We start from the raw sequence: 13,618 nt of genomic DNA, 5'->3' as shown, positions 1-13,618 counted from the left end.
GTAAATTTAATAAATATTTACTAAAAACCTATGATGACCAGATAATAAATATATACTTGATAGTATATAAACAGTGATGAATAAACAGACATGTCCCTGACTGACAGGCTTTTATTGATTAAAAAACTCAAATGTACAAATGACAATAGTTATGATAGGAAAGAATTTATTGCCATAGGAGAATTAGGTGCCTCTTTTTGCTACCAAGACCTTGGTGTAAGAGTGCCAGGCCAAGGAATTGGTATCACTCACAGTCTACCAATTAAGAAATGTGTGACCTTGGGCAAGTTTGTTTAATCTAATCTTTCAGAGCAGAATGATAACCTAAACTATAATTCTGAAGAGCTACCTTATATAGTAGCTCTTATATAGTCATATTCTCTTATATAGTCATTAACCAATATATATTCTTAGCCAAATATCCAAAAATAGTGCAGGGCAAGCATTAAAATATTAACTAATTAAGATCTTGTCTTGGTTTCCTACTTCATTCACAAAGACTAGTCTACTTAACTTAAACTAATATAAAATATTTAAAGGAATTAAAGGATTACTCTTAATCAGGTAATTCACAAAGTACAGTGGACCCTTGAACAATGTAGGGGTTAGGGGTGCCAACACAGCACAGTTGAAAAACCGCCAAGTGCTATCTCTGCCTCAAAAACAAAGCAACTGATAAATGAGTCACCCAAGGGAAGGAGGCTGAAATAGTTTGGAGAGGTTCACCACTTAAACCCTAATTCTTCTGATTCCATATATTGTGATCTCTAATCAAACACAAATTTTCCCCCATGCTTAAAGATCTGTAAAGTGAAAGTAACAGGTACTATATTTATTTTTAAAAGTCTACATATAAGTGGACCCCTGCAGTTCAAACCTGTGTTGTTCAAGGGTCAACTGTGCCAAGATAAAAAACTTTTGTATGTAGTTTAGAATGTTGCTAGTAATAATGGGAAAGACTATTATATACTATGGTTTTCAAAAGGAAAGTATAACCAAATCACAGTGTGTAGAAATATTGATAAGTACCTCAAATGTAATCCCACTTAAATAAATGTATGTAGGGATTTTAATTAAACATAATTAAGCTCTGGGTTTATTTCACTTATTTCCTGCTTTACTGACATTTCTTTGAAGTTGTACTATAAAGTCTTCCCAACTTTTTCTCTTATGTATTTCTGCATACTGAAAGTTCTCAAGTGAAATAGTAGTATAGAGGTTTTTTTTACAAATACCACTGCTGAAGAGAAGATGAGATCTTCAAAATGATTTTAGACATTATCTACATTCATGTAGAAACTCACTTCAGTATTGGTCTTAAGAGTCAACATACCAGTAACTGCTAGAGAAGAAAAATCTTCCCAAAGGTGATGATTACAGAAATATTAGGAGTCTATTACCCTCATTAACAAAAGCACTTGTTCAGATTTCTTTCTGTACTTACATTAAAATCTAAGTAGCATTAGGAGAGGTGAATATTCATGACATAAATTCACAGAAAGGCATAAATAATGAACAGCCAGTAAGTTCTTTATAGTAGATTTCAACAGAACTAGCTTATCTTAAGGACCCTTTTATCTGAAAAGGGAGAGAGTGACATAGGGAATAAGAGTTACAAAAATAGAAAGTTTTTGAAAAAGTCAAAGACTGATATCAGTGAATAAAAACAGTTTTGTCAGAGAAAGACACAAAACACTGAGAAATAGTGAAGATCTTTTTTAAATTATACATTTTAAATATAAAACACATAAGCTGTATATTGAAAATATGTTATGTAAACAAAAACAAATTGATATAAACAGATAACTGAGTAACTGAAACAAACCACCTAATGACCACTAGACCAAATTAAAAATATATACAGTTGATTCTCAGTATTAGCAGTAGTTGAGTTCAACAAAGTCACTGAAAACACTGAGTTAGTGAATACTGATTCATGGCTCCTGGAGAAATACAGAGTTAGGTTTCTGAGAGCTTCTGGTCACAAAATTTTTGTCATCAAATCAATATTTATCCTTGCTTTATGTGTGTTTCTGTTTAAAGGTACCTTCACAGATATTCCAATTCATTAACAGTGAATTCATGGCCAACAGCATTATAACGCATGCCTGAAAGTCTAACACAAAGATTTTCTCCATGAGGCACATGGGGAGTAGTGTTTGATAAAACTTTAAGCAGAGGAGCGTTTGATATAAATTACATTGAAAGTATCATCCCAGCTGTTGTGTGGATATCAGGATATGTAGGGCAAGTGTAGAGATGTGAAGAGCTCACCAAAGTTCCAAAGCAAGAGGCAGTGATTAGAACAGTGGTGGCCAGAAAGTAGATATAAAGTGGTCATGTATGTGGTATATTTTGAAGACAAAGCAAATGGAATATGCTGATTAATTAGCCTTGGGGTTTAAGACAAAAAGTGGAATAGGGATATTCCTTGAGTAAATAGTGACATACTGAAACACTAAATATTGAAATAGAGAAGACTGAAGGTGAGTGGGTTAGTGTGAGTAAAACAAGACAATCAAAGGCTTGATGTTAGTCACTTAAAGATGAGAGGCCTACTAGACATTCAAATATGTCCAGCATATAAATAAAGGAGGAAAAACATAAGGAAATAAAGCAAAATGAAGAAAGGACAGGAAACTAGAGATAATAAATAAAATGTACTATCAGCCAAACTGTGACATGACTCTACCTCATTTCCAAAGCTTAGCAATAATTTATTCATTCACTTAATCAACAAGTATTTATTAAATGACTACTCTGTGTCAGGCATGGTTTTAAGTGCCTGAGGTGTAAATCCTTCTTATTTGTCCTTACATTATCCTATTTTTGAAGAATATCACTCTTACTATATTGATATATCAAAACAAACAAACAAACAAACAAAACCCAGAAAACCAAAAAAACCCTGCAAACCAGCTAAGCCAGCAATTTCTGCATCTCAGTTTTTAGATGCATGGAATGAATGTATTTGCTGACATCACTACTATAATAGAATTCTATAAAACATTGAATTATATATTGAAAGGCAGTTCATCTCTTAATTTTTGCAATAGCACAAAATATTAACACATATAATGTGGTCATTAGATAATTTTTCAGCGAACCAGTTGTTTTGGTCTAAAAAGTGAATCCTACCCAATTTTAGTTTACTCTTTACAATAAAGTGTTCTATTTGAACAATGTTTGCAATCCAGTAAAATTTAAAAATAAATGTGAATCAGATAATCTCGGAACCAAGGTTTCCAAAAATGCAAAGGGGTCAGGGGCATAAACATCATGATCACGGCATAAAAGAGAGTTTTTTCATGATTAAAAAGAAATATGTCTTGAAAATTAAAAGGTACAAGCAAAGGGGTAGAGACAATACCAAAAAATATGCTACACAGTTTACAGGTCGGGGTATGAGTTTCTCTGGGCTTTTGAGTAACACCTGGATTCCCCTGGGGCTCCTGCTATGGGGACTGGGACACCACACAGTCACCACACTCAGTGGCCAGCACATCCTGGCAATGAATGGGGTTCTCTACACCGGCCTTCTGATCACTTGGACAGTAAGTAAGCCTTCTAATTTCAGTAAAGAAATAATCTCTAGTAATGGCATCTGGATCTCTAACTCTTTCCTGGACCTACTGCCAGCACCTCATCATTCCTTCCTACTCCACCTTGGGCTCTCAATTTCTAGCCTGATTCTGTAATTTAAACATGCTCAGGAGTTCTTGACAAATTCCCATATCTCTTAGCTTCTAATCCCTCACTCAATTCTCCCCACTACACAAAAATGACTCATTAGCTAGTGCAGTAGTTTTAGATGCAGACTTTGCTCCAGGATTCTGACTGGCCTTTGGTTTATTCTGCCCTCATCTAATAATACAATGTCGGTGCTGATCTCTTCCCCAATAAATATTTTTGATGAAGTCAAAAGCTCCTAAGAATATTTAAATCCCTGTTTTTGATATAAATAATTTTCTGCATAATGATAAAAAGGTGAAAAATGGATTTACACTGCAACAACAACAACAAAAAGATAATCTACCTTTAACGTCTTAGTTTAGAAGAGAAATAAAAGTTTTTTATTTAATGGACCCTTCAAGCATTCTTGTGAAACAAGCCTGGGAATTTGTCAAAAGAAACTATTGACAGTACTTCAAACATTCTAATTCAAAAAGCACAGATAATGTAAACTCACTTTAATCTTCTTGAAAATGTCTGCAGTAAGAGGAAAGAAGAAAAAAAAACCTCTTTTGCTCTTGATGTTGCATTTTATAGGCAATCCTTTGCTTCTTTGTTGATGAAAAAGCTGATTCTCTAGTTCTTTGCTTTTTTAATGAGGATCCCATTAAATGCACTGTCATTTATGGAGGATGTGCCCCACAAAGGCTGCCTGAAGGACTTTACCTCAAAGGCCTGAAAGGTCAGCCCGACATAGCAGTCTTCTGACACTGCTATTTTCCATACACATTCTTTCATCGGCCTGTAGTCATCAGGATAATTAGGAGACTGAATCTGTCCTTCATTTTTACGTATCTCACCTCCACAGATAGCTGAGGAAAGCAAAAATAAACAAATAAATAAACCTAGACATACCATTTCGTTTTCATTTTCTTCTAAGATAACATTTTAGTTTGGTGCCTGGAGCTGAGTACATAAAAACCAGGTTATAAAAATCAAGGTTGGCTGGTTGTAAATATTTAATTGGTTAAAAAAAAACCTAGCCACTTAACTATAAATATTAGATAACAGTCAGCAGAGGAATATATGATTTTTATGACTGTTAATTCACATTTTTACAAAAACAAGCATTTAAAAAAAACTTTAAAAACCTTTTGAGATTTTGTAATTTATTCTATGTGAGTTTCCTCTTTGACTCTCTGAACTGCTTCTTTAAGTCTTTTACCTCAGTGGAGGAGCTGATCAGGAGAGAAGCTCCACAAAACTCCCTGGGCCTCTGGCTGTGAGCGAGCCTCGTGCTCAACATCTGTGGCTCCATCCAAACCATACTCTTCACAACCACACAATCTCTAAAACAAATGCTTCCATTCTCTTAAAAGTCTAAGAGAAGAAGAAATCTTCTGTCTTCTAAATAGCCTAAACTCCTGCGCTGGCAGAGGCAGGAGCAAGAAGAATCTTCTCTACCCACGATCTGGCAAGAAGGTTTTTAAAGCCAGGAAGCACAATGCCAGTTTACTGTTTTAGATACATATAGAACAAAGCCTCTAGTAAATTCTTCTTGAATGCTGACTCTCTGATTTAGACAAAGCAAGCTCCAGAACTGTGCACAATTACTTTCTGTGCAGTTTCCTTTATCAAGGCATTTCCGCAGTACAGGCATCAAATACACACAAACTCAGCACAAAGAGAAGTGGTAATTTCTTCATAACATTTTAATGTTGTCATGAAAAAACAACCGAAGTTTAAGGACTCTTTCGCCATTTGTGGTTGCTGTTGTTTTCCACACATCTCTATAATGAGTTTTTTTTTTCCCCACACATCCCTGATGAGTACATTTACATGTTACCACATTACTGGTACCAGAAAGCAGGTTGTTTCTTCAGTTTAAATTCACCAAGTATTTTTATTAAAATCATCATAATGAACATTATAATACAGGTTTAGAAAATTTTGTAATTAAAATACAATTACAATATCATTCTAATGAAATTGAGAGAAAGGATATTTCTGTTTAGAGGTCTAAGAAGAAGCCATCTCTAAACTCAATGTGACTTACCTTCATAGATCGCTGCAAAGCCCTTTCCCACCCAATTACTGCTGCTACGAAACTCAATCCACATTCTGCTGTCTGTAGAGGTAAGAACTTCAGGCAATTTGTCCCCACAGAATCTACCTAAAAGAAATAAAAGAATAAAGAGACTCCTAAATATGACTTTATATTCTAATTGCTTTTCATACTAGCTACAAATTGCATGCATAAAACCTGATTTGGTTCCTGTATCTACCCCTAGGAACTAGAGCCATAATTATTCCTTAATATTTACTTAATAAAGGTGGATAAATAAATCTCTTCATATTTATTTATGGAATATTGGAACATACTCTCAGATTAAATGACTGATGTCAGTATCATTATCTGTAAAATTAAGAAACAGCTAGCCCAAAACATGTCCTATTTGTAAAATGACACATGATATATCAAGGTGGGGAATATTATTCTATGGAAAACAGAAAAAAGTACAAGTGATCCTGAAAAACTGCTTCAACTTTTCAGTTTAGTCAGTAATAAGGAAGTGACAGTTCAAAGTATAGTTCTTTGTTTAGCCATGTTCAATGGCGACTTGTCAGGGAAACCCACAGGCTGCCCAAGGAATTATGTTACTACATACATCTCATCTATAAAGCTGTAGTATGTAGTGTAGTAGGCAGAATGGCAAACAGTATCAGAAGACTTGATAATGAATTCTAATTTTTTTCTGATTGTTTATCCACAGGCAAGTATAATACTGAGCAAATATATTATTGCCTGTCATTCCTTCTTCCCTCCTTCAACTTTCCACAAATATTCGTTGCTTACTGTATATCTGCTACTGTGCTCTAAGATTTTATATGATGACAGAAAGTTAAATATGACAATGCACATTAAATAATTCCACAAAGAATAATATATTGTCATCCATTTTTGTGTGCCCTTGGTAATGATGTCATACATAGTTTTAGTATATGAAAAATGTCAGTCAACTTAAAACAAATTCATACTAACAGATAGCAGGTGAAAAAAGGTCTCCCTAAATGGCAAAGTAAATTAGGGGCATGTAAAATAGAGCAATGTCCCTTAAACTGTAATGTGTGGGAAAGGGAAGGGGAGAGGGATAATTAGGAGTATGAGATTAACAGATACAAACTACTATATATAAAATAGATAAACAAAAAGGATTTACTGTAAACACAGGAAACCATATTCAAAACTTTGTAATAACCTGTAATGGAATATAATCTGAAAAAAGAATATATATCTATATCTATATCTGAACCACTTTGCTGTACACCTGAAACTTACACAACACTGTAAATCAACTATACTTCAATTCTTTAAAAAAGGAAACTGGAAGAAAGTAACCTGACTAAAAGAGAAAATGCTATAATGTGCATATGAATTGCCAGGGAGTCTGTCAAAATGCAGTCTCTGGTTCAGAAGGTATGGAGTGGGACCTGCATTTCCACACTTCTAACCTTCTAACTGATTCTGATGCTGCCAGTGTGACAGCTACACACTGAGGAACAAGGTCTCAGAGGAACTAGTGGGGAAAGCTTTCCACATGAACATTGTAGTCAAACTAAGCCAGTCTGTTAGGCCATTACACCCTGCAGTGTGTAATGCTGATGGTGCTCTAAAAAGTGTTCTCAATATTTCAGTTTTAGAACTGGTTTTTCAATATGAGTTTAATGAAATGTTTTCTTTGGAACACACATAAATATATTACAAATTGCTTCATCTAGGCTAAGGAACTAAATGTTCAAGACAATGTTTTCTTCATCCTGACTTATCAAATTAGCTCAAATCTTAATTTTTCCTTATTTTTAAGCATTTCTACAGATCTCTTGGACTTACTAATGCTGCTGTCACTTTTAATACAACAGTGTCCATTCAGCAGGTTTTAGATGTTAAGAAGAAAAGATATGTAAGCACAAAAACACAGCTGAGTAAAGCTATTTCTAAAAATAGAAGTACAATCTCAAAAAAAAATCAATAGAGTAGATGCTCACATGCTCACAGCAGCTCTCACCTTTAAGTAAAACAGAGGGCAACGGAAAGTGCCTCATGTAAGTTAGTGATGTGGTCTGTGGTTAAATGTTGGTAGCATACTTTCATGAGCACCAAATCTGAGCTACAATTTATGACACAAACTACAGATGCACCTTCTCAGCCACAAAAACCTGAGTAGCAAAACTGTGACGTCTACAATAAGAACCAATATCCTTGGTGCAGGAAGCCAGAAACCAAATGTGTACCTAACAGCTCATGCTCTACTGCCTTAGCAAACAAAGCAAAACAACATACACACACAAATACACAATTTATCTGGTTTACTCATTAAAACTCTGATTTTAAAATTAAAAATACAGAATATGTGATGATTATTCACTATAAGCTATTCTAAATCATTATGTTCAGGTCCAAATACCACCTCATAATTGAAGCTGGTTTAAATCAATGAACTGTCTATTTATCTATCTGTCTGTATTTTTGCTGTGATTGAAAAAAGTATAAGAAAAATTAAAATGTTGGTCTCATACATTTTAAACCCTAAGATAACTCTTGAAAGAATTGTCTCTGAACAAGACAGACTACATGCATAGCCACATAAGAGGCAAAAAAAAATCTCTTACCAAGGAGAGGTGATTTCCTCCAGTACCCATCTCTTACTTCAATGTAATCATACCAGCACAAACTACTTTTGTATAGGTCCATCGTAGTAAAGTTTAAGACAATCTTCAAAATGTAACAAAAGAATACACAGATTAAAAATGATTGTAACTTCACATGTCTAGGAACCCAGGACTACTGTGAAAAGAGATTCATAGCAATTTTTTTCCTGTATTAGTATCCCTCTAATATTTTTAAAATAAACACCTCAAAAAACCACTCATTTTCTCATTCACTTTAATGTCTAACAATTTAGAAGCACAATGTCAATAAAGAAACTAAACATTTCAGCAATTAAACCAAAGTTTCTGTAAAGTTAATTTGAACAATTGTGAAACAAACAGAAATCTTTATTCAAATAGGTTATTTTGAATTTTCTTAGATAAACATGACAAACCATGAGAACTTCTGATTTTACTATGAGTGTCTTCTTTTTAATAATTTATTTCAGACATCTATAATTACGTTAAAAATAACCACCATGTGCCATATTCCAGGAACATAATATCATTGTGTATGTTGAAATGTTTTAAATACAGCTCTAGAATTCAAATTTGTCCATGTAACTATAATCAAAGACAGATGTCACTATGTTTCTCCAGATCCAAGAATATGTATTCGAAGACCTTTTAAGTTAGAAGATCTTGTACATGACCCTTTATTCTGTACTTTGTTTTGAAATGATGCTGCTTTTCAAGATAATTCAAGAGCAACTTTAGAAAAGACAGTTTTCTTACAGCTTTATAAAAAGACTTTACTTTTCATATAATTAACTTTCTTTTTAGTTGATTACACCAAAAAGTAGAGCCAAACTAACATAAAAATGCATGTATCTGCTAAGGTAAAATTCACTTGGAAAATACTTTTTTATATTCAAAAACTCATTCAAACTCTATTCTGCTTAAAACATCTAAGATGCTTAAGGTGTACAATGAACCTGTTCTTTAATCTAGAAATTGAAATGGACTTTGGCCAAATGCAACAAATTATGAATATTTGACATACTTCTAATATAAAACTGTAGGTTGTAACGGTATTTACAGAATCCTTTTGTGTCATTATAAAAATTCGAATGTAGAAAGACTCTCAAGGAATGAAGAAAAAAAGAAAAGAATAAGTATAATCAATTTTGAATCCATATTCCCTAAAAGTACTACCTTTTTTGTGTTAGAAAACATATACTTCTCCCCTTTCTTCAGCATAGTATTTAACAGAAAGGTAAGTACTCATTATGGCAAATCAATCTTCACTCAACTAGCTTACTTCTTCCTAGGATGAAGATACAGCATAACAATAAATATTTCTCATGGCATCTTATATCTCAGCACCGTGACGATCATTGATGAAATTGTATGCCAAAGTTGGTTTTAATTGCCCATATAAATAACCATTTCACAGAGATGGAAACTAAGAATTTGTCTAACTATAATGAAAGTCAGTTGTACCTTATAATGGTGTTAACATTTCACCGTTAAATTCAACATTTATCAGTTTCTTTAAACATGTACTTTCTTGATTACAAGAGGATGAAATCTATCAAGGATGTGAAAATAGAGACAAGATGTTGTTTAACTGTAATGCAGTAGGCATGGCATAATTTGCTTCGGTTTAATAAAACTTCATTTATTTCTTTCTACCTTATTTATAGTTTTTTCTTTTTCCTTTGGTTTTTTTTCTTCATCTGATTTTATCATTCTAAATATTCTAAAAAACGTTTTACAAGAATTTCCAAAATATCAAAGGACAAAGGACTAATCCCTTTTTTCCCTTTCTTTTTCAATAACCCTCCATACTTGATTATCAAAATACATAGTTTCTAAACTATTCTCCTGTAGTTACCAATATGCTTGCTCTTCCATCTCTGAATACCAATGCAACATTAGGTTATTCTTAGGACATAATTGGGAAATAATTTCTGGTTTTCCCCCTTAACTTTATATTTACTTTAAGTCTGCTACAAATGGGGAATACTACCACTGTCTGTTACTAAGTTTCATTCTTCATTTGTATTCTCCCTATAGCAACAACCAGGGTTTCAACTCTATATGATCATATGAGAACTTATTTATTATAGCAGAGACGGCAAAACTAGAATACAGACACAAATAGTAGAACTCAAGGCTCATTTGCAGTTTCCCTCTGGGGTATAAAGGAGTTGTATAATGGTATGCAACTTCCTCCTCAATGAGGAAAAAGTCAGCTAAATTGGAAGGATGCGTGTCATCAAAATTTATTCAAACTTGAAACGATGTGGTTGGATTGCTAACAAATAGTTAATATTTGAAGTCCGGAACACACACACATACACATATGCGTGTGTGCACATGCACACACACACACACACAGAGTTGGAAGGGGGGTAACTCTAAACAGAAAAGTTTCCTATCTTGTTTTTAATCTTCTATTTTAAACTCCAAGCACTGTGAAGGAACAAAACTGGCCTACTTTAATGTAAAACATAGCGTCCTTTAGAAGCAGAAAATGTAATAAAGATAGGTTTTTGAAAATCAAATCTTAGGGCTCTGATGTAGAAGTAAAATGTTGGCCTTTGACTAAGGTTGCTAGCAGAATCCATAATTGAATTACAAATCAAAAGCACTTGAAAAATATTTGATTGTTTTATATTATATTATGCTATTCTATATAAATAAATTGCACCTTTTTTTCAAAGAATGATGAAATAAAAACTACCTAGCACAATTATATAGATGTTTTATTTCTTATGTTAAGTATCAGTTTACCATTTCTCAACTTAAAATTAATCATAGTTCCTCTGGAACATGGGATTGAGGGAGATACAAGGAACAATTCTAAGATATCCTGTGATCTGTTCAGCATCTTAGTAGCTATTCTGCAAATTAAATAGATTCAATAGCTGTGGAGTTTGCTTATTAAAGACTTTGTTTTACAATCTTACAGAGTGAACAATCTTGAAGAAAGGCAAATCAACAGTCAAGGGACTAGATGTCTGGAAGTCTCCAGAGAATGATATAAGCAGTGAACTTTCGTCAGCACAATTAAGACATTACTGACTACCTAAACTAATTCCATGAACACCATAAAAAGACCAATTAAAGTAATATTTATACCTTATAGTGCTGGGGATGGGGAAGATAGAAATCTTGTCAACTAGACTGATATTATTAAATAGTTCTTTAGAAAGAGATATTAGAATTAAAAGCAGTAAAATAAAATAGATTTCAGGGCTCCATCCAGAAACAGCTTGGACAAGTCTGATAAACTCTCTAGGCAGACAACAGTTTTCTTCTCAGAAATAACACTAGGGGAAAAATCAGGGACCAGTAAACTATAACCCATGGGCCAAATCCAGCCTGTAGCCAGTTTTTGTAAAGAACGTTTTGTTATACACATTCTTTTACATATTGTCTATGACTGCTTCTGCAAAACAATGGTAGCATTGGGCATTTGAGCAAACTGTATATCTGGCAGAGCCAAAAATATTTACTGTATATCCTCTCCAGAAAGATTTGCCAAATCTGAGAATAATTGATAATTAAGGTTTTGTTCAGTGCTGCCCTATATCATATTAAAGGGAAAATTTGGGCTTCCCTGGTGGCGCAGTGGTTGAGAGTCCGCCTGCCGATGCAGGGGACACGGGTTCGTGCCCCGGTCTGGGAAGATCCCACATGCCGCGGAGCGGCTGGGCCCGTGAGCCATGGCCGCTGAGCCTGCGCGTCCGGAGCCTGTGCTCCGCAACGGGAGAGGCCACAGCAGTGAGAGGCCCGCGTACCGCACAAAAAATAAATAAATAAATAAAAAATAAAGGGAAAATTTGCATTTATTTTCACAACTAGGAGTTGTTTGTGACTGTGAGTCAAAAAGTGTAGGTTCAAGTTCTAGCTTCTCAGTTTGCTAGTTTACTTAAACTTTCTGAGTTTGAATGAATGTTCTTGCTATAAAATGGAGATCATCATATCAGGCTGATCTCAGCAGAATTAAATCAGAGAGATTTAATTGGATAATGTGTAGAAAAACACTAAAGTAATCTAAATACAATGTTAAGATTCTCATGTATTATTATTTTCATGGTACATATTTGAGCCCCCTTACAATATAAATCCTAAACAGGAGTTGAGGAAAATGGCAGAAGAGTAAGACACGGAGATCACCTTCCACCCCACAGATACATCAGAAATACATCTACACATGGAACTGCTCCTATACAACACCCACTGAACGCTGGCAGAAGACATCAGACCTCCCAAAAGGCAAGAAACACTCCACGTACCTGGGTAGGGCAAAAGAAAAAACAGAGACAAAAGAATAGGGATGGGACCTGCACCAGTGGGTGGGAGCTGTGAAGGAGGAAAGGTTTCCACACACTAGGAAGCCCCTTTGCAGGCAGAGACTGCGGGTGGCAGAGGGGGGAAGCTTCAGAGCCACAGGGGAGAGCACAGCAACAGGGGTGTGGAGGGCAAAGCGGAGAGATTCCCGCACAAAGGATCGGTGCCAACCAGCACTCACCAACCCGAGAGGCTTGTCTGCTCACCCACCGGGGCAGGCGGGGCTGGGAACTGAGGCTCGGGTTTCGGAGGTTGGATCCCAAGGAGAGGACTGGGGTTGGCGTTGTGAACACAGCCTGAAGGGGGCTGGTGCACCACGGCTAGCCGGAAGGGAGTCCGGGAAAAAGTCTGGAGCTGCTGAAGAGGCAAGAGACTTTTTCTTCCCACTGTTTTCGAGTGCGCGAGGAGAGGGGATTAAGAGCGCTGCTTAAAGGAGCTCCAGAGACGGGTGTGAGACGCGGCTAACAGCGTGGACCCCAGAGATGGGCGTGGGACGCTGGGGCTGCTGCTGCCGCCACCAAGAAGCCTGTGTGTGAGCACAGGTCACTATCCACACTTCCACTCCCAGGGAGCCTGTGCAGCCCACCACTGCCAGGGTCCCGTGATACAACGACAACTTCCCTAGGAGAACACATGGCACGCCTGAGGCTGCTGCAACGTCACGCTGGCCTCTGCCACCGCAGGCTTGCCCTGTATCCGTACCCAGCCCTCTCCCCGGCCTGAGTGAGCCAGAGCCCCCAAATTAGCTGCTCCTTTAACGCCGTCCTGTCTGAGCAAAGAACAGATGCCCTCAGTCGACCTACACACAGAGGCAGGGCCAAATCCAAAGCTGAACCCGGGGAGCTGTGTAAACAAATAAGAGAAAGGGAAATTTCTCCTAGCAGCCTCAGAAGCAGTGGATTAAATCTCCACAATCAACTTGATGTACCCTGCA

General features: G+C 35.9%; 1 protein-coding gene across 1 annotated transcript in view; it reads right to left on the bottom strand.

The window, feature by feature from the left end:
* The window catches only part of TLL1 (tolloid like 1), a 276,217-nt gene that overhangs the window by 68,271 nt on the left and 194,328 nt on the right, over nucleotides 1-13,618 (bottom strand). Inside the window, exons 10-12 of the mRNA XM_060093650.1 lie at nucleotides 8,344-8,446; nucleotides 5,729-5,845; nucleotides 4,399-4,544 (exon numbers count right to left, since the gene is read on the bottom strand). Coding sequence (XP_059949633.1) covers nucleotides 4,399-4,544; nucleotides 5,729-5,845; nucleotides 8,344-8,446 — 366 coding nt within the window. The remainder of the gene's footprint in view (nucleotides 1-4,398; nucleotides 4,545-5,728; nucleotides 5,846-8,343; nucleotides 8,447-13,618) is intronic.

This window comes from Mesoplodon densirostris, chromosome 1 (assembly GCF_025265405.1).
Source record: "Mesoplodon densirostris isolate mMesDen1 chromosome 1, mMesDen1 primary haplotype, whole genome shotgun sequence".
Taxonomy (NCBI): domain Eukaryota; kingdom Metazoa; phylum Chordata; class Mammalia; order Artiodactyla; family Ziphiidae; genus Mesoplodon; species Mesoplodon densirostris.
Note: the sequence above shows the minus strand (reverse complement) of the source record. Positions and strands in the feature narration are given on the sequence as shown.